Source organism: Chelonoidis abingdonii, chromosome 2, assembly GCF_003597395.2.
Source record: "Chelonoidis abingdonii isolate Lonesome George chromosome 2, CheloAbing_2.0, whole genome shotgun sequence".
NCBI lineage: Eukaryota > Metazoa > Chordata > Testudines > Testudinidae > Chelonoidis > Chelonoidis abingdonii.
The window spans coordinates 85,160,677-85,186,900 of record NC_133770.1 but is presented as its reverse complement, the minus strand read 5'-3'; the positions used below and the strand labels follow the sequence as shown (position 1 = coordinate 85,186,900).

Sequence of the window (26,224 nt, the reverse complement as noted above, 5' to 3'; positions counted from 1 at the left end):
CTTAATACTGCACATACAATCTCACTATACCATTACCAGTATACTATTATTGTACCAGGGTAGTAGTATGCAGCTACAGAACATAGGGCCTAGTCTGTGGGCTAGGCCCCTTAATCAATGAGGACTTCTACTTCAAAATAAAAAGATAAAGGAATCATACAGTCAAGAGCGATTTAAAGCATAACTTTCTTCCTTGAGAGGGACATCACTACAAAAAACAATTTCCCCTGCCTTGTCCACATGAAAAAGCAAACATGATGGTACTTGTAAAGAAACCATACTCCAAAATCCAGAGTTCGATGTTGGAAAACATAAATGGTTTTATTTAGAGCTGAAGGCAACATATATATGAACAGACACACAAAGATAAAACATATTAAAACAGGCTGGCAGATAAATACAGAACAGTCTGAGTCCAAGAATTGGGTAGCTGAGGGTGCAATAGAAAGTGGAGGGAAAAAAAACTGCTAAAAGTTATTTCCCCATCAGAAAGTTGCTCTGTCACCAGCTTCCTCAGCCTCTCTCCATTCTGCTGTCTTAACTTTAATACTTCGAAAGAATCAAGATTCCTGTGTTCAAGTTAAAATCTTTAGGAGTGCCCATGGGGGTTGGGGAGAGAAATACACTTTTCAGTTTGTATTCCTGTTGAGCAATTTAGATCTGTGGCATATTGTAGAAGCCAGCAAGTATTTGTTTTCCTTTAAATCTGTACTAAACTGTTTGATAACAATAGCTGTCCAATGTACATCTTTTACTAGTAATGTCACTGTTAATTTGAGTACACATTCCTTGATTCCTGAATATTGCATATTTGTCCTCCTTTATCTAATGCACACCCTATATTCAGCAAATAACTTGCACAGAGGAAATCGGGCAGCCAGTAGGAAGACTAATCTTACGAAGTTAGCTGATGGGTGTTTTTCTGCGAAAGTTATGCCCACAGCAAGAAAAAAAAAAGTCACATCTTAGGTATGTAAATTGCATCTCACAGCTATGTAGAGAAGAACTAATGAATATTTTATTTTAACAAAAATAAACTCCTTTCTTTGTAAATAATGATCTTAATTTGGTGTTTGCTATTTCCCAGGAAAAGAACAAGGTTAAGTATTAAAAAGACAAATACAGAAACAAAGACACTCTATATACTGTGTTTTCATCTTTCTATTCTTAAGTAAATAAAGTAGGAATTTCAGTTTCCTATCAACAAAAGGTTATTTTTAAGTGTTGGCAGAGGCAGAAAATAAACCATTCAAAACAAATCTCTGAAAGTATTTCAACAAATCCTTTAAATAACACAACAATCTGTTCTCTTTGTGTGGCAGCTTCTTGACAGACCAAATGCTCTTCACATTTTAATCATCTGGTTCGTATCTAAGAAGAAAGAAGTTAAAGCTAGAGAGTATAATATACCTGATAGATATTCAGTCCTCAAAGAGAAAAATCACTTCAACCAGTTCCAATTACACCTCTACCCCAATATAACGCTGTCCTCGGGAGCCAAAAAAATCTTACTGCGTTATAGGTGAAATTGCGTTATATCAAACTTGCTTTGATCTGCCAGAGTGCACAGCCCCATCCCCCTGAAGCACTGCTTTACCGTGTTATATAAGAATTCACGTTATATCGGGTCGCATTATATTGGGGTAGAGGTGTACTGATAATCATGACATTTTAATGGCAATTTACACTGCACAATTTAGAAGGATCCAACCAACTATTTTTCATTTTTAAAAATTCTCCTTTTAAACACAAACTCATTTGGCCAGTTTAACAGCCCTGCAATCAGTGGAATCAGCCCTGGTGGCCACCCACCAAACCCAAAAGCCACAGGAAGCCAGACTCAGGCTCTCTGTCCCCACTGTAATTTTGGGGTCCCAATGGTCTTTCCCCACCTCTACTTCCCAGCAGCATAGCTCCCATGGAACAGGAACCCCTTAAAGAGATTCTTTCCTACACCCACTCAATATGGGGCCACCCACTGCCCCTACAGTGTCTGTCCTTCTTCCCCTGCATGGATGGTGTAATGGGATAGTTCCACACTAAGGAAGGCCTGAGTGGTTAGGTCACTAACCTAGGATGTGGAAAACCTGGGTTTAAGTCCATGCTCTGCCACAAACTTCCTAGGTGATTTTGGGCAAGTCACTTCACCTCTCTGTGCTTCAGTTCCCCATCTGCAACTTGAGATGACTGGGAGTCTAGGTACCTACCCAAGCCATGAAGGCAAAAAGTCACCCCTACCCTACCTTGGTATTAGGAACAGGAGAGAATGGTGGTGCAAAAGAAGCAACTGCCACCCAATTCTGCACCTCTGTGCATGGATCTTGTGGGCATGTTTTGACTCTGTCATAATCCCATGAAAATTGTTTCCTAAGAATGTGTATGTGCAGCATGACTGCTACTGTAAAGACGCCAATTTAATTTTAATGTTTTTAAAAAATCATTGATATTTGAAGACAAATGGGTCAAAGTTGGCACATCCAAAGTTTGACAACAGCCCTACTAAATTTGTTCCAAAGAGAAGTTAATAAACTGGCTTTAGGAGAATCTGTTTTACATTTATGGAAACAATGGGGAGGTTGAACGGACTTCTTGAGATAACAGATGGAAGAGCACCACTTACCTTGAAAGTCTTCTCCGTAGATCCTTTATCTGCTCATTCTTCTTGGTGAGAATCTCCTTCATGTTGCGGTAGGCAGCTGTCTGCTGGAACTTCTTCTCAAACTCCTGCTCAACAGGATCATCAATGCATTACAATTTTTTTTAAAATCTAAAACAGTTCTTTTTTTTTTTTTTTTAAAGAACAATTCAATTGTTTCTCTCCTAAGGCTTCATTCCAGTGTTCAGTCTAGCTTTTCTCTCCTTAGGCTTCATTTCAGTGTTCAGTCTAGCTTTTCCCTGTCCAAAATTCTTGCTGCTGTTATTATCTACTTTTGATCAATATTCAATGGGTATTAACGAAACACTTATGGAACTTTTGGTGATACTGACTGTTATGTAACAAAACTTGTACTAGAAACATTTGGCTTTTGTTTAGATAATGCCTGCTACACTGGGGCTCTGCACAGGTGGTGAACAACCTTATTAAAACAGATGTAACCCCCCCCCCCAAAAAAACTTTACCAGACATTGATCTGGGCACTTTAATAATATCACAAAGTTACAGGCATGTGAACAAACAGCAAATGCAGATTGCATACTTCTAGCCCACAGTTCAAGTATACTCATGACCAAATCAAAGACTGGCTAACTTGGAATACTGCACTGGAATATCCAGTCACTTCTCTACAATCTACTTGCCAGCCTTCAGTCAAGTAAATGTCATAGTTTGATGCCCTGTGATCCAAAGCATTCCAGTTGTTTTGGAAAGCCCTATAAATGTGATTTAAAAGCAGTTACATTTCTAAAGACTCATTGTGTGATGGCTCTGAAGTGTACAAGTAACATGTATAGCTACTACAAATACAGATTTTAGCTGATAGCCATACATCTTTATGATGTATGCTGCAACCTGTAAAGTAGTATTTTTGTTTCTAAACAAGCTTAGATTTTGTAGGCCCAAATATAAATAGCATAAGATATGTCATTTAAAAAAAATCAGTGTGATTTTATTTTCTTCTCACACCAATGAACATCCATTCTGCTGAGTAGCTCACACTTGTTCCAGTAATACTAAGGTGCCAGCTACCATATCTGAACAAAACAAAGAGAATTCTTAATTACCTAGTACAAAGCTTTCCCAATTATTTCCCTCAATAGATTTAATATTCCTTATCTCCTAAGATCAACATTTAATGCAGGGAGGAATGTGTTACAGACTTCAAAAGAGAGACTTTTAAAAATATGCATACGTATACATGCTAGTGTCTACTGTTGCCATTAGAAAAACATGGAACATCTCTTGAAGCCCAAACAAGTCTTTCCCATCATTTCCATATGACAAACTAGATTTCTTCTTTCAGTTTTTAAGATAGCTTTAAAGTAACAGAAAATGACATGGAACAGGGTGAACTGATATGAAAGTATAAAAGAATTTACATTGGAATAGCATCTTTCCTTCTGCAGGATTCACAAGTATTTCACAAACTAGACACACAGCATATCAGTGAAATACAGCTAGCTACTCTCCAAAATAGCAACCTATCCATGCAAAAGCAGGCTACACTACATTGGGAATGGGGAAGTTTTGATCAGACGCAATAAGACAAATTGTTCTTCATGAGAGGTATAGTGTCCATACAGTGTAGACAGGACCTTTGTTCTCATGTGGTGACCTCTACATAGTTAGTCTGACAATCCACTTATCTATCTTATGGTAAACTAGGCTCATATCTTCTATCCAATCCTTAGATCACTAAAATTAACCCCACAGGTTGTCATATAACCCCAATGACAGGAAGAAAAGAGGTCATCTAAAAATTTGTACAAAAGTAAAGAATGAGGTTGGCAGCCTTGAGACTGAGAGAAACAAAATGTGTTCAGTGGCATTCCCCAACTTTTTTTTGTTGTAGATAGTTGCCAATCACATTTCAGACAGAGGACTTCAACAAAAACTATGTTCTCTGTTTCAAAATGAAAGCAAGATTACCCTCATTTCATTCAAGATTAATATACCGTTTCCTCACAGCTATACTTGTATATCAGCACGGGTCTAGAAACAATCTGTTAACTAGTGTTTCCTCTACTGGCTCTACAGAGAAGAAAAACACAGCATGCAGTGACTCTTTCTGGATGACATCATTAGTTCAAATGTGCATTTATGTCTACATTTTTAGAGCATTGCAGGGGAAGTTGTCAAGGGTAATTATCACACCAGATGCTCATATCACTTTCAAGATGTAGGGGATCAAATTGAAGAAGTTAATCCCTCTCCCCCACCTCACAACAGTGCAGTCTGTCATTTTCAGCTGCAGTCTGTGAATCAGAAATATGTCCAAGGGCAAATTCTGCAATCTTCCACCATTACAGCACTCGCTGTAGACTTTCCAATACAAAACTGGTGTCTCAACTGATTACTAACCATCCAAAGTAGCCAGCTTCCACAAGGCAATCACCACTTTCCTGTGGTGGGAATCTGGTGCTACCAACTTTTCACAGAGGTACAAAAAAGTCTGCTGTCACTGTTCATAATCATTCTGAAATGGCTGCAGAAGCTGTATTTAAGCATCCATCTGATTGGCACCAACCAGTGGGCTGTGTGCCATATCTACGAAATAGACTCTCTTCAGTCATTAACAAGGGAAGAATATTAAAAAACAAACAAACAAAAAAAAACCACACCAAAAGATAGTGTGATCCCTAGCAATCTGCATGCAATATACAGAATCTGTGTTACATTAGTAGATTGCCAAAAAGAGTGAACAAAGAGCTAATCTATACACTACAATAAGAAGCTAACCTTTTCAGCTGTAGATAACTGGTCCTGAACCTTGAGTAGGCCATGCTTTGTTGTCACCAAGTTCTCTTCCAAGAACTTTTGGTTTGCAGTACTGTCATTCAGAGTCTTCTCAAACTGGCACCTCAGAGCAGACACTGTATCTTCCAGTTCACTTATATCCTTAGTTATGTTAGTCTTCAAAAGAAGAAATATTAAAATGATTTTTTTTTTGCAAAATCCTAAATGAAAAGTGTGCATTTTGAATTATTTGTTGAAAACGATAACAGAATGTCTTTAAATGGCAAACTGCAGTGCTTTAGATCCCAAAGCATTAAAACAATACATGTTTAGACTTCAGAAAGTGGCAATAAATACATTTTAGAGTGAATGGAAAGGCTTCTTTTCTGTCAAGTCAAGATTTCAAATTCCTAGAAACTGCTTCATTTCTCTGTGGCAATTATATTCCATTATCTCCCATCAGTTATCACTTAGGATATAAATTATACTCTGTATGAAGTGTATAAAGAAGTTTACAGAATATAATGAAAACATACATGGCTATACTCTAGCTTTTAAAGCCATTGACATGTTATGAGAGGTGCAGAGGAAGAGAGAGAGAGAGAGAGAGAGAGAGAGAGAGAGAGAGAGAGAGAGAGAGTGTGTGTGTGTGTGTGTGTGTGTGTATGTGTGTGTGTGTGTGTGTGTGTGTGTGTGTGTGTGTGTGTGTGTGTGTGTGTGTGTGAGAACACACCAGCAACAGGAGCTGAAGCCACACTGTTTGGAGGTGAGATACAAGAAGAATATCTCCATAGTTACCGGGAAAGCATACCCTACTAGCAACTGTTATATCCGGTGAAAAGAAGCAACACACAGTTCCTCGAGCACCAGCCCTGGGCCATGTGTATGTTCAGTTAACTGCCATGTCCATGTACATTAAAATCTCTCATAAGAGAGGTATCTGATGACTAGACTCTTGAAAATAACATTGTGTTGAAACAAAAGAATGACAAATCTCAATGCATTTGTATCAGGACTCAGAAAAGGTTTGAACTATCAGGGCCTCAAAGGAACCAAAATCTAAGACAGAGGTTCAGGCCTGTTTCATGCTAGGGAGCTAAGAACCAAGAGCAGTAATTCAATCAATATGGTATTCACTGAGAATCAAAGTTTACTTTATCTTAATAATGTTTTAGGATTGAAGCTGTGTTGAAAGATGCGACACAGTTAGGAAACTGCATTGGTCTCTAAGCATAGTTTGTTCCTCAGTAGTTAACATGCCTTCTCTTCATATTTTTGACCTCACTAATGACTGGGTCTCTGGGACAGACATGATCTGTTGTAATTGTGATGAAAGTAGTTAGACAGGATGCAAGTATTTTAAGCCCAGGTTAACCTGGTCCATTAAAGCATGATTAGGATTATATAATTTTACTGACATTCATTTTATTAAAAGGCAGAGTGACAGCAGCTACACTTAAAAAGCAGACTCCAGCCACCTAATATTTTCAGAGATGAATGTGGAGTACATTAATTCTTCACCTGTCCCCATTAGGAAAACATGGATTTTATAAGTTCTATTAACCAGAATAATCCCATGTAGGGTCACAATTCCTTTAAGAAGGAAATCAAAATCTTTGAAGACTATATTTTAAAAAGGGTAAGCATGGAGGATCTAGGAGATTGGCTGAAAAAGATTTCAATCTGTGTAAATATTTCACTGTAAAATAGGTTCAATCACATATATATGTCCATGAAAAGGAGCTGAAGGAGAAGTGGGTAGCCAGGTGGGGGGAAACAACTGGCTTGATGGGAACTGCAGGTACTCAACACCTCTGAAAGTTAGGCCAGCTGATGCCTACACAGACAGGCAACAGATGAGACTGGTCTCCAAGCCTTTAAAACTACTAGTGAAATAATTACAGTTATAAAAGACTTAAGTCAGATAAGGAAAGTATTTGCCGTGACCTTTAAATCAAACTACCATTGAATAATATTACTGTATGAAAATAACAGATCCTAAAAATCACTAAGGGGCATTATAACGTATTAAGAAAATAGAGTACATACCATAAACCATTTAGAAAGCAAAATAAAAAAAAACTTGGATTAAAAATATGGAAATTAAGAGGACACCATTTTTTTAAGACAGGGAATTGATAAATTCACTTCAAAGTTAGCAATATTGCGGTATTAGAAATGTCAATTTTTCAACTTTACTTTCATAAAAGGCAGAAAAAGCTAAATAGGACTAAAACATTTCAACTCATCTTACAAGTTGAACTGAAATATTTAAAAATATTTTTAATAAACTGTTAGGTATTCATATTATTAAGAAAATAAATGTATAGGCCAAAAAAATAAAAATAAAAAAAGATGAATCAAACACATTTTTTCAATCTGTCAACAGTTCAGGTTTTTCCACTTTTGTGTTTTTCCTGCCATGGTTAATCATATTTGGATCACCAACTTTTACAGGAGAAATCTGAGACCCTCAATTCAAGTGTAGACATGTAAATGTAGGAAGAACTATTTCTGACAAAGTGTTTAAGGTGTATTAGCAATTTAGAGGTCTGTGGGTTTGATAATATACTTGAGTAAGTCAATGGCAAAACTCCCACTGACTCTATTGGTATAGGCTCTGATCCTATTTGTCCATGTTTTTAACCTCTTAAAAGTTTGAATCAGAACAATATATGCTGGTATACTTTCCAAAAAGAGCTTTGCATACACATAAAGAGAAAAGACGGTTACTCACCTTTGTAACTGTTGTTCTTCGAGATGTGTTGCTCATATCCATTCCAGTTAGGTGTGTGCGCGCCGCGTGCACGTTCGTCGGAAGACTTTTACCCTAGCAACACTCGGTGGGTCGGCAGGGCGCCCCCTGGAGTGGCGCCGCTATGGTGCCCGGATATATACCCCTGCCGACCCAGCCGCCCTTCAGTTCCTTCTTGCCGGCTACTCCGACAGTGGGGAAGGAGGGCGGGTGTGGAATGGATATGAGCAACACATCTCGAAGAACAACAGTTACAAAGGTGAGTAACCGTCTTTTCTTCTTCGAGTGCTTGCTCATATCCATTCCAGTTAGGTGATTCCCAAGCCTTACATAGGCGGTGGGGTCGGAGTGAGATACTGCAAAATGCAAAAGCGCTGAGCCAGAGGCTGCAGCATCCCTTGACTGTTAAACCAGAGCATAATGCGAAGCAAAGGTATGGCCCGAGGACCATGGAGCTGCGCGAGAGATCTCGTGGGTAGGCACACGAGTCAGCAGGCGGCAGACGAAGTCTGAGCCCTGGTAGAATGCATAGTGATGTGGCTTGGGGAAAGTGAGCCAAATCATAACAAGTGCGGGTGCACGTTATCACCCAAGATGAGAGCCTCTGAGAGGAAAACAGGTAGGCCTTTCCTTCGGTCTGCTACCGCGACCGATAGTTGGGCGTGTTAGGAAATGGTTTTGTCCACTCAACATAACTGCGAGCGCTGTACAGACGTCCAGAGAGTGCAACTGTTGTCCCCATCGCGTTGAGTGTGGGAACCAGGAAAGGCAGACACCACCTAGGGAGGAAAGCCGCGTGAGGACGTAACTGCACCTCGTCTTTGGAAAAATAGTGCATGGTGGAACCACCGTAAGAGCCCTGAGCTCGGAGACTCGTCTGGCCGATGTAATGGCTACGAGGAAAGCTGTCTTCAAGACAGGTATAGCAACGAGCAGGATGCTAACGGCTCGAATGGGGAGACATAAGTCTGGTTAAAAACCATGTTGAGGTCCCAGGTTGTGGGCTGGGCGGTGTACCTAAGGGTGTAAGCGCTCCAAGCCCTTGAGGAACCTCGAAACCATAGAGAGTGAGAACACACAGAGCGATCACCGCAGCCTGGGAGGAAGGTAGAGCTGGCTGCCAAGTGTACCCTCAGCGATGACACCGCTAGGCCCTGCTGCTGCAGCCAGAGGGTAGTCTTCCCCGGCTCGTTGGGTCCTCCTCAAACCTCCACAGGGCAGGTGCGCATCATCATGGTTCCTCCAGCGTGGTCCAGGCAGCACTGATACGCCACATGCTTGGCCGGTCCATAGCCTACCCAATTACCCCATTCCACCCACACGTCATACCTCAGGACCACGGCAGGCTTCGCCACCGGACCTGCAGTCTCTTCACCTCACGGTGTGGCTGCTGCATGACTAGCGGGTAGCAGGAAGCCTTCACCTGGTCAATGTATCTTGCCAGGTGGAGCGTTTCTTCTACAGGTGCGGAACGCTTAATCCTGCTCCTGCTGAGGTCTCAATTCCCTCTATTTTGGACTACCCTCTGGCTGCAGCAGCAGGCCTAGCGGTGTCATCGCTAAGGTACACTTGGCAGCCAGCTCTACCTTCCTCCCAGGCTCGGTGATCGCTCTGTGTTCTCACTCTCTATGGTTTCGAGGTTCCTCAAGGGCTTGGAGCGCTTACTCCCTTAGGTACACCGCCCAGCCCACACCTGGACCTCAACATGGTTTTTAACCAGACTTATGTCTCCCCATTCGAGCCGTTAGCATCCTGCTCGTTGCTATACTGTCTCGAGAACAGCTTCCTCGTAGCCATTACATCGCCAGACGAGTCTCTGAGCTCAGGGCTCTTACGGTGGTTCCACCATGCACTGTTTTCCAAAGACGAGGTGCAGTTACGTCCTCACGCGGCTTTCCTCCTAGTGGTGTCTGCCTTTCCTGGTCCACACTCAACGCGATGGGACAACAGTTGCACTCTCTGGACGTCTGTACAGCGCTCGCAGTTATGTTGAGTGAGAAACCATTCCTAACACGCCCACTATCGGTCGCGGTAGCAGACCGAAGGAAAGGCCTACCTGTTTCCTCTCAGAGGCTCTCATCTTGGGTAAAGTGCACCCGCACTTGTTATGATTGGCTCACTTTCCCCAAGCCACATCACTATGCATTCTACCAGGGCTCAGACTTTGTCTGCCGTCTGCTGACTCGTGTGCCTACCCACGAGATCTTCGCGCAGCTCCATGGTCCTCGGGCCATACATTTGCTTCGCATTATGCTCTGGTTTAACAGTCAAGGGATGCTGCAGCCTCTGGCTCAGCGCTTTTGCATTTTGCAGTATCTCACTCCGACCCACCGCCTATGTAAGGCTTGGGAATCACCTAACTGGAATGGATATGAGCAAGCACTCGAAGAAGAAAAGACGGTTACTCACCTTGTGTAACTGTTGTTCTTTGAGATGTGTTGCTCATATCCATTCCAGCCCGCCCTCCTTCCCCACTGTCGGAGTAGCGGCAAGAAGAACTGAAGGGCGGCTGGGTCGGCAGGGTATATATCCCAGGATAATGGTTCCCAGGGATACCATGCGGAACTTCAACCTTATCATAAGCTGGTTGAATTCTTGTGGGTCTAGGACAGGTCTGAGACCGTCGTACGGGTTGGGGTTAGGGAATAAGGGAAGTAACCCCTTTACCCCCTCCGTCCATCGGCACCTGCACCTCTTGTAAGAGGAATTGCGCCTGTTTGAGTCCCTGAAGAGGGACAGGGTTGGAACAAAGTGGAGGTTGCCCCCATGCTCCACTATGTGTAGAAGACAGCAGACTGAAGTTAACTGGGACCACGCCAAGAGGAAGTAGGAGTGAGATCAGGCCTGTAACTGGTACGCCACCCTCGGGCGCACCTTAGAAAGATTGTCTTTGGTCCCTGCAGTGATTGCGAGGGACCTCGATCTTGGCCATCTCGGGGTCCTGACGGTTGTCTGCGACCATGTCAGCCGCGCCATCTGCCAAAGCCTTATCTGTGGCTAGGCACAGAGAGTGTGGCGGTGTGGCTGGGGACGGAAGGGCATGCAGTAGGACGTTGGCGTATGCACGCTGAGAGAGATCGCATGAGGACCCTGTTGTCCTTCAGGCTTTGCCGTCTGGGGTTGATTTCACTGCAAAGAGGCCTTTACCAACAACTGGTAAGTCGTGAAAGGCAGGAGATTTCAAACCTGACGTCATGAAATTCACCCTGTGGTAACAAGGCCTGGAGGGAAGCTCTGGCCGCCTTTCTCCCTTCCTTCAAGGGGGCAGTGAGCTCTTGGCAGGAGTTTTGATGGAGAAGCTCCATAAATTTATCTATCGCCATCCAGGTGTTACGGTTATAGGGACTAAGCAGGGCTCACTGATCGCCACGCAGGGCTATAAGGCCCTTGCAGAGTACACCTTGCGAGTGAGTAGGGTCACTCGCCTAGCCCCCTATGATTTCCCTGTTCTTAACCAACTGAATGATCAGTGAGAAGGGAGGAGGACGGACAAGCAAGTAGTCGAACCCTCCAGAGAGTATCAGCAATTGCCTGGATGGTCTGAATAAATGGGTAGGGCCCCTCTAGTGGGGCAACAGCCGATAGAATATCCACTACCGGGTTCCGTTCTTCTGGGACCTTCTGCACCTGGAGGTCCACATTGAGCGCTACCCTCCATGGGAGGTCCTGATGGCCCCGTAGGGTGTTGTGGGCACACCAGAATCGCGGTCCTGAGCATAAGAGCTGTCCGCGTGGGAAGACAGGTGACGTGACGGAGGGCCAGGAGGTGCTGATAAATCATGGTCAAATCCTGACTCTACCCAGACGGCCAACGTTGGCCACTGGAACGACCTATAGCCACGGTACCTGCAAACGAGATCCGGACCTCCATACTACAGAGCCAGTCGGGAGGTGAACGAGATCGGTACGAGCGGGTACGGCATGCACAGCGCCTGTAGTGGGAGGAACCAAACGGCTGAGATTACGGGCGGTTACTGGACACCGACCGGTGCGGCGAGTGACTACGGTCAGAGATGAGCGCACGACGCATCAGAGGATTAGCCGACAGATGAATAACCTGCTCACGCGCGGCATGGGGGCAGGCAGCACCTACCGTCAGGCAATGAAAAACCCCGCCGCTTGGGAGCCTCCGCATAGGAACAAGAACTCGACCACAGGCGACCGGGGACTCAGGCACCAGATTCACGCCACAGTGATAGGTATCGACGGAGCGACCGCCAGGTGCGGCAGGTCGTGCCGCGATCCGGCTTAGACAAGCTCTCTCCGCGTGCAGATGCACGAAACAGTAGGAGCAGGAGCTCGACCACGCGTGCGCCGGGAGCAGTCAGCCACTGATTCGATGGCCCCGTGGGCCGGATCAAGCGTGCGCGCGTTGGGCCTCGAGGTGTTGGTGCCCAGGCATATCTCAACTGAGATGAAGCCTCTGCTGCGGTGACCGGGACAGAGTGAAATACCAGGCGAGCGTGCCAGAGCAGTCAGCGCAGGGACCACATGTCCGCCTGGAGACACACTGGCGGCGATCCGACCGTCGAGGCGGTTGTCGTGCGCGGAGAGATCAGTCGGGCGATCGCAGTTAGATGACTCTCTGGCTGGTGCAGTTGGCAGTGGAAGCAGCAGAGCACGAAGCCCAACCACAGCGCAGCCGGGAGCAGTCAGCACCGAGATCGACGCCCTGTGGGACCAGGATCGGACGGTGTCGACGTACCTTGCCCGCGCCAGGAGTCGGCCGGCCGATCCGACTTAGACGAGCTCAACGGCTGCGGTGAAGATGAAACGGAAGCGCAAGGAGCAGGAAGCTCGAACCACGCGCGGGCCAAGGAGCAGTCAGGCACCGATCGAGCCCGTGTGCCGGAGACAACCATTGCGACTTGTCGGTCGACCGGGGCAGTGCGCGGCGATCCGACTTAGATGAGCTCACTGGCTGCGGTGCAGTTGGGCACGGAAGCAGCAGGAGCAGGAAGCTAACCAGGCACGGCCGGGGAGCGGTCCAGCCTGGACTTCGACGGCCTGCGGGACTCGAATCAAAGGGGTGCCTCCGGCCCCCCCGTCCTCAGTGCTTCTGCAGTGTTGGTGGGGCGATCCGACTTAAAGAGCTCTCTGCTGCGGGTGCAGTGTGCACAGAAGAGCAGGAGCAGGGAGCTAACCCACGCGCGTGCCGAGCCGTGATCGGCACTGGCAGGAAGAGCTGTAGGGCTTCCTCAACTCAGAGAGATAGAAGGGGCCGAGTCCGACTTCGGTCCCAGCATACGGCTCGGGCCAGCGGTGTGCCGAGAGTGCCGCTTCCTGTCACGAGTAGCCCGCAGTTGTGCAAAAAAGTGGAGGGATAAATGAAATTGCCGCTCCATATTTGTTTCGGCTTTAAATGCCGTGCAAATTGTGTGCACTTATCGCGAAAATGCGATCACCACCGAGGCCCGACAACAGAATCCTTTGAACTTTCCTGTAGCAACGCCGGGATGAGCCGGCCAAAGCACGGACTAAGAACCGGTTGAGCCGAGGCAGGCCCGCAACCGGGCAGGAGGGCATACCCCAAACCCCTGCTTAACCTATCATTAAACAACTATTAAGAAACGAGAAGATTTAAACTTAACACAAAACTACGAAGTAGCTAGGGAAGCGGAGGTCAGCTAAGCTGCGCTCCACTGTTCCAACGACCGACACGGGCGGTAAGAAGGAACTGAAGGGCGGCTGGGTCAGCAGGGGTATATATCCGGCACCATAGCGGCGCCACTCCAGGGGACGCCCTGCCGACCCACCGAGTGTTGCTAGGGTAAAAGTCTTCCGACGAACGTGCACGCGGCGCGCACACACCTAACTGGAATGGATATGAGCAAGCACTCGAAGAAGAATATACAATAACACTGACCAAGACAGACCGAACATTTTATTGCTGAATCAGAAAGGAGACTAGATGACACCTCTTTACTAACAAAAGAGGAAAAAAACAAAAATAAGAAAAACAGAACAAAACATATACCTATTAATATCAAACTCATTTGATCTTTATAATACAAAGAAACAAACTTTGGAATGGTACTTACTGGTAATTTCCTACTATGGATTAGGTCACATATAAGCATGAAATATTTTTCTTAAAGGATCAGAGCCCTAAATGTTAGTGGGACCATGGCAACCCTGAATAAGGACCTTTGTATGCCCCACAAAGCCAACTGCACCTGTCAGGTCTAATTGGCTCTACATGACTTGGTAATGCTAGTTCAATGGAGAAAAACAGCCAACCTTTTGATCTCCCTGAATCATCTGTAAATCCTTTAGTGATTTCTCTAGTTTTGATTTTTCATCCAATGCACTTGTAGCCTGCAATAAATTGGAAAGACAAACCTTAATAAAGCAACTTTTACTGGAAATGAGAGAATTACAATTGTGTTCTTTCTATTCAGGTATTTTTAAAATGTACATATATTTACTATCTAGGTTCATAGTGAGTTTACCTGTGTTTCTATTGTCTTGAGTCTGGTCTTCAGTTTTTCATTTTCTTCTTGAAGCCTTGTAATTTCCTTTCAGTAAATAAAAATCAGTTTTTATCATGAACACTCTTGCATGACTGCATTTGATAGACTTGCAGTTATTTTTAATTATTTCATGCAAGTCAATATATTTTCTAGTTTAGAAAAGCTAGCTACTATGTCAGTGCTTAAAGAGAGGACCAGCCAACTGTGGGTCATTGGCTTTTCTTTACGGGCTTAATCCTGCATAGTCTTGGACAGCCAGGCCCCAATAGAGCATAGATCTTAAGCATGTTTTTACCTAAGTACATGAGCAATCGCACTGTAGTCTATAGGACTGTTCACATGCTTAAGTTATTTACTGGATCGGGGTCAGAGCACTCAATACCTTGCAGGACCAAACTGCATAAGATAAGGAGTAATATTAACTGAAACAAAGGTAAAATTGCATTTTAGAGCTATCTTATTTGTGGTATTTGTCAAAATGCTTTCCAATCAATAGGACAGGAAACAATTTATTCATGGTCACTGTTTAAAATGTGACAGATAAGCTCTTCTGAAAGTCAGGCAACCCCTCTCAAAAATCCTTTTAGCCAAGCAGGAGTGCAAGTGATCTTCAAATGTTTATTTTAAAATGTATTTGTTTAGTCTTCATATATATTATGTCAGTGGATCTCAACTAGGGGTATGCATAATCCTAGGGGTACGCAGAGATCTTCCGGGGGTACGTCAATCCATCTAGATATTTGCCTAGTTTTACAACAGGCTACATAGAAAGCGTCAGCAAAGTCAATACAAACTAGAATTTCATACAGACAATGACTTGTTTATACTGCCCTATATACTATACACTGAAATGTAGGTACAATATTTATATTCCAATTGATTTTATAATTATATGATAAAAATGAGAAAGTGAGCAATTTTAGAGTAATAGTGTGCTGTGACACTTTTCACAGAATCACAGATTTGTCTATTTTTATGTCTGATGCTGTAATCAAGTTGTTTTTAAGTGAGGTGACACTTGGGGTACATAACACAAATCAGACTCCTGAAAGAGGTACAGTAGTCTGAAAAGGTTGAGAGCTGCTGTATTATGTCAATAGTTGGGGAATGAAATAGTTTAAATATTAAGGCTGTGATCCTACTGTTATTTATGTCTATGGATGTAGGACTGGAAGGGACCTCCTGGGTCATCAAGTTTGCAGCCCTGTCATATAATCCCTTTCATGCTTCACTTTATATTAACAACTCTCCTGCTTAAATTTACTCATGTGCCTAATGTGACAATGTTTTATTGATCACAATAAATTTACATTTCAGCTTTGAACCACCTTTGCAAAAATCATATTTGGATAAAAAACTGCAGTGTAATATTTTAATATGTGGTGTTGGATGTTCTAATTATATTCAGTTATAAAAAAAAGTAAATTTGTTAAATGTTAATATTCACCTTAAATATAAAAATTAAACACATAAAGAAGTCTCCATCTTCACTTGATCTCTTGTGACGGAGAAAGAAAATACAGCTCATCACTGAAAAATCTCATGAGAGTCCATGCATTACTAAGTTCTTGTAAAGCTAGTTATATTTCTTTATATTAAGTTTTTGGGTTATTTAGTAGTCTAAACTATTGCGGAATTAATCACCATTAAAACAAATTAATTTGCTTTACAATAAATTTGAAAATCTGTAACAAATGGGAAATTGGAAATTTGTAAAGTTGAAAGGCAAGTTATAATTTTTTTCCTTTTAAACTGTGGTTCAATTAAAATTTAATTTAAACTACTGCAAAAATAAAGATGAAAAACAAGAAATAGAATTTGACTTTGAAAAATGCCAATATCTTATTCACTCCAATGATGAGCTGCATTACTTGTGTTTCAATCTACTTCCCACCAGAAAGTCCAATCTTATGAAATATCAGCAAAACATCACCTCCCACTAACCCTATTCATTAAATAGAGAAACTGTAACCGTAATCATTTTTTCTAAAATGCATGCAAAATAAGTTTTAATATTTGCAATACATTAAATGCCAAAACACATAATTTAATGAATCTTCAAAAGTGTTTCATTTATTAAAGTGACTGTAGTTTTGTAGCGTATTAGAGTACCTTCTAAATTGTGTCTAATATATTATGCAAACCCTGATTACTGGGTAGCATCCTAAGTTCAGTTGAATAAATTAAATGCTCATCAACCCCAAATATTTCAAGGGAAAGAATTCTTACCTTGTTTAGCAGTTCTGATCCACCTTCATTTAATGGAGCAAGTTTAGGCTTAATGAGCTCTGAACTGGGCTAAAGTAATGACAAAGATACAAAAAATTTAAATGATGTGTTTTCTTTCTAGCATTTTTTTAGTAATTAAAATAATTTCTCCAACTCTATCCTTTCTGATATCTGGTGAAATGAAACCAATGACTGCTTATTCTGAATTAATTTTATTATTTGTTCAGACTTGGGCTCTCTCATTAAAACTAACAAATCTTATATAACTTGTTTTCAATTTTTAAAATATTTGCAGAGTAGGGGGTCATGGATCAGTGTTCAAGTTGCCACTTGAGGCACATTGAGCATACGCTAAGAAGTGACTATATATAGATTTTTGAGCTTAACTTTAGGCTGCTATTTTTGAAAATCTTTAAAGGTTACTTCTAGCATAAATACCTTTCCTCTTAAGCACAAGGAAATAGTGTATAGTAAACATATTTAACATCTGTAGTGGTTTCATAAGGTATTTGATTATAGTATTTTAGAGTAACAAATCTCTACCTTCTTGTTTGCAGATGTAAATTCTGCCTTTTCAAATTCAGCAACTTGCTCTAACAATTCTCTTGGAGAGAAAAATAAATGGAAACATTAAGTTTATTAGACAAATAATCTGTTAAACAATTTACAAGTCTGCTGCTGTGCTTCTTATTCAAGTAAGACTTCAATTAGGTGCAGGAGATCAAACCCTATATCAGTACAAAAAAGGCAACACAAGTATGCCCTATATACAAATAAAAATAAAATTCTAAACAAACAAGTCCTAGGCAAGCAAGATTATCATTTACATGGGCAAAATCACTTCATGAAGAAGTTAACACCATCATTTGTGATCTTTTAATTGAAAAATTGCATCTCAAACTAAATTGTATTGTATAATACACCACTAAAATAATTTTCTAAGATTAAGAACTGAACATAATAGTATTTAGTCACTTTAATGGTATCAGTGAAATAATTCTCTATTTCCATATAATTCAAATGAGGTTACCGATTTTCCAGCTCAGAGATGTCAGTCTGTAGCTTAAGGTACCACTTTTCAGCCTGTGAAAAGAGTTGGCGTAGAAGTAACACATTGGTGTATGCCGTGTTAATGAGTTCTGATTCCACTTCACTGTGTACTACAGTCTGCAACCCATCCAGCATTTCTGTCACCTCATCTATTGTGAAAGTCTCCTCCACCAGCCTAAACAGAAAAGTTAACAAAAGTCACATGTATCAAAAAAATAACAGCTCTGCAGCAATCCAAAAAACTTCACTAGATCAGATAATGCTTGCAACTAACAAAAGGACCTTTTAAAAAAGCTGTGTCGATGTTTGCGGTAGGACGCTGTTGAGAAAAAGGTAAGTATCTTTCTGGAATGTATTAACAGTAGTGTTGTAAGTAAGACACAGGAAGTAACTGTTCTGGTCTGCTCGCATTGGTGAGGCCTCCGCTGGAATACTGTGCCTAGTTTTGGGCACCACACTTTACGAAACAAGTGCACAAGTTGGAAAGAGTCCTCAGGAGTGCAACAAAAATGGTAAGAAATTTAGAAGACATGACTTATGAGGAAAGGTTGAAAAAGATGGGGAGGATTTGTCTAGAGACAAGAAGGCTGAGGAGGAACATGATAACATCTTCAAATATGTAAAAGGTTGTTAGGAAGAGGAGGATGATCAATTTTTTTTCCCATGTCTACTGAGGGTAGGACAAGAAGTTTGCAGCAAGGGAGATTCAGGTTAGATATTAGGAAAAACATTAACTATAAGGACAGTTAAGCACTGGAACAAGTTATCTAGGGAAGCTGTGGAATCCTCATCCTTGGATGTTTTCAGAAACAGGTTAGACCTGCCAGGGATTGTCTACGAAGATAACCTTAATCCTGCCTCAGCATGGTAAGGGGATGGACTAGATGATCTTGAGGTCCATTCCAACCCTACATTTCTATTATTCTAAATAATAATGTCATTAACAATTTGTTTAATATTGTACTTGAATCTTCTCTCTGAAAGTTTTGATTAAATACAAATTTTTATAATATATAAATTATTTTGTTTTGGGCCTTAAGTCTAATTTTGATTTACTAACAGAAATATGTAACTCAAGGTTACATTTTCACAGCAATTTAACACATCAATTCCTATTAAAATTAAAAAATTGAAAAAAACCTTTTGTAGCTATTGTTTAGACTGAAACCTTTCCCTTTTCATACTTCTAAAAGCAAGTGTGATCCACTGGACATAATGTACTTGGATCTTCAGAAAGCTTTTGACAAGGTCCCACACCAAAGGCTCTTAAGCCAAGTAAGCAGTCATGAGATAAGAGGTTAAAACAGGGGTTGGCAACCTTTCAGAAGCAGTGTGCCGAGTCTTCATTTATTCACTCTAATTTAAGGTTTTGCGTGCCGGTAATACATTTTAACATTTTTTAGAAGGTCTCGCTCTATGTCTACATATTATATAACTAAACTAGTGTTGTATTGTAAAATAAACAGGGTTTTCAAAATGTTTAAGAAGCTTCATTTAAAATGAAATTAAAATGTTGATCTTACGCTGCCGGCCCACTCAGCCCGCTGCTGGTGTGGGGTTCTGTTCACCTAGGCTGGCCGTGGGCTGAGCGGGGCCTGCGGCCGGGACCCCGGCTGGCAAGGGTCCGTCAGCCAGAACCCCAGACCAGTAGTGGGCTGTGCGGGGGCTGGCGGGCCATGGACCTCCGAGGGCTGGGGGCAGGAACATGAGGGCTGGATCAGGGCTGGGGGCGGGTAGTGAGGGTGTAGTGTCAGGCAGAGGGGGAGCTGGGTAGGGTGGGTAGCCAGAGTCATGGTAGAGTTGCGAGGGGAGGGGGATGAGGAGTCAAGTAGAGGGCTGGGTATGTAACAGGCTCAGGCAAGGTCTGGAAGGGTGCGGGACTCAGGGCAGAGGGCGTGTGTGTGTTGGGATCGGGGTCAGGCTCAGGAGAGTGCTGGGTGACTGCTCCCCTAAAAAACTCTCAACCCCGCTGCCTAACTCGTCCCTGACTACCCCCTCCCTGGGAACCCTGCCCAGGTAGACCAACTGCCCCGCGGAGAACCCGCCTCCTATCTAAGCTTCCTATTCCCTTGTCCTCAGACGGACTCTACCCTCGCTAACCTGTCCCGACTGCACCCGCTCTGGCACTAGACCCCATCCACCATCTTGAGACTTCCGCGCCCCCCTCACCTGCCCCCTGACAGGACCCCCAGACCGACTGACCCAACCCTCCCCACTCCCTGCCTGCCCCAACCCCTTTCCACACCCCTGCCTCCTGACAGGACCCCCAGAACTCCCAACTCATACAACCCCCCCAGCTCCTTGTCCCCTGACCACCCCCTACAGAGACCCTCCCACCCTCCTTGCTCCCGGTCCCATGACTGCCCTGACCCCTATTCACCCCTTGCCCCCTCACAAACCCTGGGACTCCCATGCCCCATCCAACCCCCCCTGCCTCTAATCACCCCCCCATCCAACCCACCCTGCTCCCTGTTCCCTAACTGCCCCCGCCCCTTATCCAACCCCCCCAGTCCTGGGCCCCTTACCCTAAGGCTCCACACAGAGCTAGATACGCTGCTCCGCGGGAGCACACAGCCCCGCCCCTCCGGTTGAGCGGGGAGCGTGTCTGCCTCCCCGCAGAGCCAAACGCTGCCCCACGGGAGCGAGCAGCCCCAACCCCCAGAGCGCTGCACGTGGCGGCAGGGCTCCAGGGGAGGGGAGAAGGTGGGGGAGGGGCCGGCAGCTTGCTGTGCTCGGCCCCGTGTTCCGGCCCGGGAGCGCGGACCCCGTGGCTTGCCGTACCGGGAGAATGGGGCCATTTGCCCACCCTGTGCACACGGCTATGCTTCTGCTCCCTGCCACCGTGGGGGAAGTGGAGGGCAGAGGAGAGCGCACCGGGCTGGGCAGGATTTTTAGTGCATGCTGGAATCCCGGCAGGCTCCAGCGTGCCATTAAAAATTGGCTTGCGTGCCATCTTTGGCATGCGTGCCATAGGTTGCCGACCCCTGGGTTAAAAGATAGGAAACAAACGGTAGGAAAAAAATGATCAGTTTTCACAGTGGACAGAGTAAGGTTCCCCAACTATTTGTATTGGGACCTACGCTGTTCTATAGAGTCATAAATGATCTGGAAAGGAGGGTAAACAGCGAGGTGGCAAAGTGTGAGGATGATGCTAAATTATTCAAGATAGTTAAATCCAAAGCTGACTTCAAAGAGTTCCAAAGGGATCTCACTAAACTGGGTGACTCGGTGACAAAACCACAGATGAAATTCAGCATTGATAAGTGAAAAGTAATGCACAATGGAAAACATAATCCCAGCTATAAGTGATGGGATCTGTATTAGCTGTTACCACTCAAGAAATAGATCTTGGAGTCATCATGGATAGTTCTCTGAAAATATCTGCTCAATGTGCAGTGGCAGGCAAAAAAAAATTAACAGAATATTAGAAACCATTAGGAAAGGGATAGATAGTAAGACAGAAAATATCATAATGCCACTATACAAATCCATGGCATATCCACAGCTTGAATACTGCATGCAGTTCTGGTAAACTTTGGATTCTAGTAAACCAAGGGCCACCTCTGGCCAAGGCCGTAGGCATTAGCTTAGAACTGAGAAACTCATAGCTGGAAACCAAACCAGCTCACCTGTATGTTAGTTTGGTTCAAAAGAGGTATTAGTCGTCTAAGAACATAGTTAGAGTTTAGACTCTACAAAATGCTTGAAAATTGCTTTAATCTCATTAATTTCACTTGTAACATCTATATTCCATGCTATAAGGAAATATGTAAGTATTGCTTTATAACTTTAAAAATATTTGCTCTGAATTTGTGAACTCTGGCATGGGCCATTAAGAATCATCACAATACAAAGGATTGATGAATGGCCCTATCACAACTTTGAAATGAGTTGGTCTCATTGACTGGAAGGCCAAATGTAAAAGATAAAACAGGGTCACAGGAAAATGTGTCATCTCTTTGCTGTTTGAACTCTCACAGGGCCAGAGTCTCTAAACTGAAGCGAGAAATCCCCCAGGTCCATCCCTGGGTTTACCCTGAAATTGACAGGGTACATCTTGAATTGACAGATCACTACAACTCTGTCACTCTAAGGATTTATGTTGCAACTACTTTATATGCTTGCTTAGTTTAACTTGTAAATGGTTCTTATTTCTTTTTCCTAGTTAATAAACCTTTAGTTCGTTTATTACAGAATTAGCTACAGGCATAGTCTTTGGTGCAAGATCTAGGGTACCAATTTTCTGGGGTAAGCAACTGGTCTCTTGGGACTGGAAAAAACCTGAATATCACATGCATCTGATGAAGTGAGTATTCACCCATGAAAGCTTATGCTCCAATACGTCTGTTAGTCTATAAGGTGCCACAGGATTCTGTCGCTTTTTACAGATCCAGACTAACACGGCTACCCCTCTGATATTAATCACTAAGTCCAGCTCGCCTGGATGGCAAGATAAACGAGAGAGCCTAAGGGCACTGTCTGTGATTCTATGGTAAGATTGATATAGTGATCCAGGAGTTTACATTTGTAACTGGGTTGGAGAAATCTAATTGTAAAACATACCACCAGTTTGGGATGTCTGCCCTGTCCTTGACAGTCTGGCCTGAGTTAGGCACTCATGGTCATGAGCCCGTCCAGAGAGCAGGACATACCCATCTCAAAGAAGATATATTAGAATTGGAAAGGTACAGAAAAGGGCAACACAAGTTATTAGGGATATGGAAGAGTTCAGAGAGATTAAAAAAGACTGTTCATCTTAGAAAATAGATGACTAAGAGGACATATGATAGAGATCTATAAGATAATGAATGGCATGAAGAAAGTGAACAAGGAAGTGTTATTTACCCTATCACATAATTTGAGACCCGTGAGATTAATAGGCAACAGTTCTAAAACAAACAAAAGGCAGTGCTACTTCACACAACACACAATTAACCTGTGGAATGCATTTTCAGGACATGTTGTGAAGGTCAAAAGTATAACTGGGTTCAAAAAAGAATTAGCTAAATTCATGGAGGATAGATTTCTCCATCAGCTAGGATAGTCAGAGATGCAACTCCATGCTCTGGATGTTCCTAAACTCTGACTGACAGAAAGTGGGCCTGGACTACAGGGATGGATCACTCGATAGTTGCCCTGTTCCGATTATTTCCTCTGATGCATTGGCCATCCTCGGAGAACAGGCTAGGTGGACCATTGGTCTGGCTCAGTACGGCCGTTCTTATGTTTTCCTTGGCAGCGATATATAGACATATTGCATACAAATTTAACTGTCTTACATACATGTGAGGTCAAACATCTTTGATACATAATTTAACACATGCCTCAGGATTAATCCCGGGCAGAAGAGTCTTGCTCTCCTAGGGTTTTTGCTTTATTATTATTCCCTCCTCATGGTACCTGCTGTCCTTAAGATCCTGAAAGCAAGAATCCACTGTCTTGAGACGGAGGCCACGCTTGGAACGAGCGAAGCGCATGTAATTTATCACTTCATTCTGGTGATGATCATTTAGACCCAGCTCCGCCTGTGGATCAGGGGACACAGTAAAGGTTAATATATATATGAGATAAACCTAACATAGAAGACTAGGTCCAGCTCCACAAACGTATTTAGGCTTCTAATTTCCTTTAATTTCAGTGGAAGTTAGGAATTTAAATAGCTTTGTGGATCTGGGTCTTCCTTCCTAAATGGTTTCTGTACTAGCTTTTAAAGTTTAAATACCTTTTTTAAAATTGAAGCTTCTCTCTTAACATTTCAGATAATTAAACTGAAATTTTTTTACAAATAGGATTGACTTTATACTATTGTTTATGCTTTTTTATTTACTTTGTGCATTTCTGAGTCAGCTTAAACAATGAAAATAGCCTTGGGATGTTCATCTTTGTTTGGGGTGGACAGAAATTGATGATTTTTTAGGGGAAAAATTGACTTTTTAAATTTAAATCAGTTTTTTAAATTTTGTTATTTAAATTATTATTATTTTAAAAATAAACCTGTTTAAAATTAAATCTGAATTTAATAAAAAATATGTTAAGGCCTAAATTTTTAATAATCTCTTAAAACATTTAAAAGAAAAATAAATATGCTGAATCCATCAGCCCCTATCAAAGGCTTCTTTTCTATATAAATAATCAGAAAATAATCTACCTTTTGAGGTCAAGCATTATAAATATGATACAACAGGTCATGTAGTATTAAGCACTTGTTTTATTTAATAAAAATAAATTTCATTTGCCGTTTTGCGTGTTAAATTTCAGTTACTATCCTAATTCAGCTTGACACAAGTCACGATCAAAAAGTTAGTAAATAAGTAATATATTATTCATCATTTTCTAACATTTGAAAAAAGTAAATTTAATTAGAATCTGAAAATATTAAGGTATGTAATTCCTTAAATTAAATGTATGTAGTTTCAGTATACCCTCCTAGGCAGCACAAAAGACGTATCAAATCTAGTGTCAATACTCTGTTTTACTTGTAAATCAACATGTTTTATTGGTTGTATCAACCAATGAGAATGCACCACTTTTTTAGCAAAAAACTGAAGTACAAATGGAAATGTTGATTACAACTGATGATTTAACTTGAGGCTTTACATTTGGTGAGTTACATCGCCTTGATTTAAACTAATCCACTCTGCCTTTGTTTATTGTTTCCATGCACTAACTATAATGCCTGGCTAAAAACAATACTGCAGGGAAAGGTTCGGTTTGAATCCAAGGCTAAAAGTGCATTTAACGGCAGCCAAGAAAACAACACTGGATTCCTAACATTGATAAAACCAATTCACACTGTTTTCTTTTTTAAATTGGGTCAGGGGACAGGGATGACGGCTCAGGGAGGTAATGGCAGGACAGCATGAGGAAGGGAAGAGTCCCCCTGAGGAGAGCCCTCTCTCAGCAGCATTTGCTGTTGTTGGCAAAGCCCCAGTTCCCAGAGCCAGGTGATTTACCTGACAATTTAAGTTTTGTTTAGGGAAGCAAAATAAGTGTCCAACCCTCATGGTTCTGGAGAAAAGCTGGAAAACGTGACCCTCCCCCTCCCAGGCAAATACTGAGCTAACACCGTGGGCTGCTTTCCAAATCCTGCTCTTGTTTCTAGCCCAGTCCCGATGTCTACGCCTGACGCTGGCGGATGCTGGGAATCATAACAATGGCGCCTACAGCGGCAGCTCCTGCCCGACCTGACCACGACTGACGGCTCGGGCAAAGCCACCCTGGCGCCGCTCAACTAAGCCGCCCAGGGATTTAGGAGGCGGGGTTCAGCGCCTGGTCCCGAGCCGCCCCGCGCTGAGGGACGAGATGGGGGCCCGTCTGTGTATCAGCCTGAGCATCTCGGCCGTTATTCGGCGGGGCTCCTCTGCAGGGCGGCGCGGGGGGACTGCTCGCTCCTGATGGCACCAGCAGCGCTGGCCCCGGAGAGGCTGGGAGGAGCTGAGTCCCGCGGGAGGGCGGGGCGACGGAACAGGGATGCTAGGCTAGCGGCTCAGCATAATCCTAGAGCCGGTACCGTCCCCAGATAGGCCGGGAGACAAATTCGTTACTCACCATGGCGATTCTAACGGGCACCTAGAGGCGACGGTTGATTATACAGCGACGGTTGCCATGGAGACGAAAACCTCGCGCGTTCTTTACTACCATCTCATTGGACGATTCTCGTTCACGTGACCGGAAATACGGGGGCGCGGCAGCCTAGGGGAGTCTTTTGAGCCTTCCGCGGAGTGTAGGGCGGCACGTTAGTGGCTGTGGCGGTTTCCAAGGGAGATGGCGCCGCGAGCTGCTCGCGGAACCTCCTCCTGCCGCCCCCTGCACGTTGCACGTGCCCGTGAGCCCGGCTCTCGCGTGCTCTGCGGGGAGTGCGTTGCTGTGAGAGCGAGAAGGGGGTGGGCGCCTCCCTTCCACGGCAACCGCTGCTCACCTCGTCCGTTCACTCGCTGGTTGCCCGTTTAACGCGTTACCGGTGGGGCGCAGGCATGGCACCTGTGCAGCCGCATGGCGCTGGCCGTGAGGCTAGCCCTCATTTGCCAGCCTCCCCATGCCCCAGGCCTGCCTGCTTTACACGGGAGGGGGTGCAGCTGATCGCCTCACTGCCCCGGCTGCTTCACTCCCTGGCTTGAAGGGGTTTCCATCATATACAGGGTTTACAGTTTGGGTGAATAGCTTTCAACATCCCCACCCGCACTTGAATTGTTCTAACAGCCCTGCCCCTGCCTTGCAAAGGGGAAAGGTGGTGTGTGCTGCAGAGCTGCAACTGCTGTCACACCTGTGTAACTTCCCCAACGCCAAGCCAGCTAGTCCCCCGCCAGCACAACAGCCAGAGCGGTG

General features: G+C 43.6%; 1 protein-coding gene across 1 annotated transcript; it reads right to left on the bottom strand.

Moving 5' to 3' along the window:
* Positions 1-295: 295 nt before the first annotated feature.
* LZTFL1 (leucine zipper transcription factor like 1) lies at positions 296-25,518 on the bottom strand. The gene is made up of 10 exons (XM_032803197.2): positions 25,448-25,518; positions 23,300-23,424; positions 17,880-18,074; positions 17,393-17,453; positions 16,850-16,918; positions 14,600-14,665; positions 14,388-14,465; positions 5,396-5,569; positions 2,621-2,724; positions 296-1,371 (listed from the first exon to the last, which is right to left on the bottom strand). Exons 1-10 carry the CDS (start codon positions 25,448-25,450, stop codon positions 1,353-1,355), a joined length of 894 nt encoding a protein of 297 aa, XP_032659088.1. The 5' UTR covers positions 25,451-25,518; the 3' UTR covers positions 296-1,352.
* Between the last annotated feature and the right edge of the window lie 706 nt (positions 25,519-26,224).

Excerpts from the sequence above, each read along its gene's own strand:
- LZTFL1 (XM_032803197.2), bottom strand. Across the intron at positions 14,666-16,849 it reads GATCAGAACTGCTAAACAAG|GAAATTACAAGGCTTCAAGA; the intron begins GTAAGAATTCTT and ends ATTTACTGAAAG. Across the intron at positions 5,570-14,387 it reads TGATTCAGGGAGATCAAAAG|ACTAACATAACTAAGGATAT; the intron begins GTTGGCTGTTTT and ends CTTCTTTTGAAG.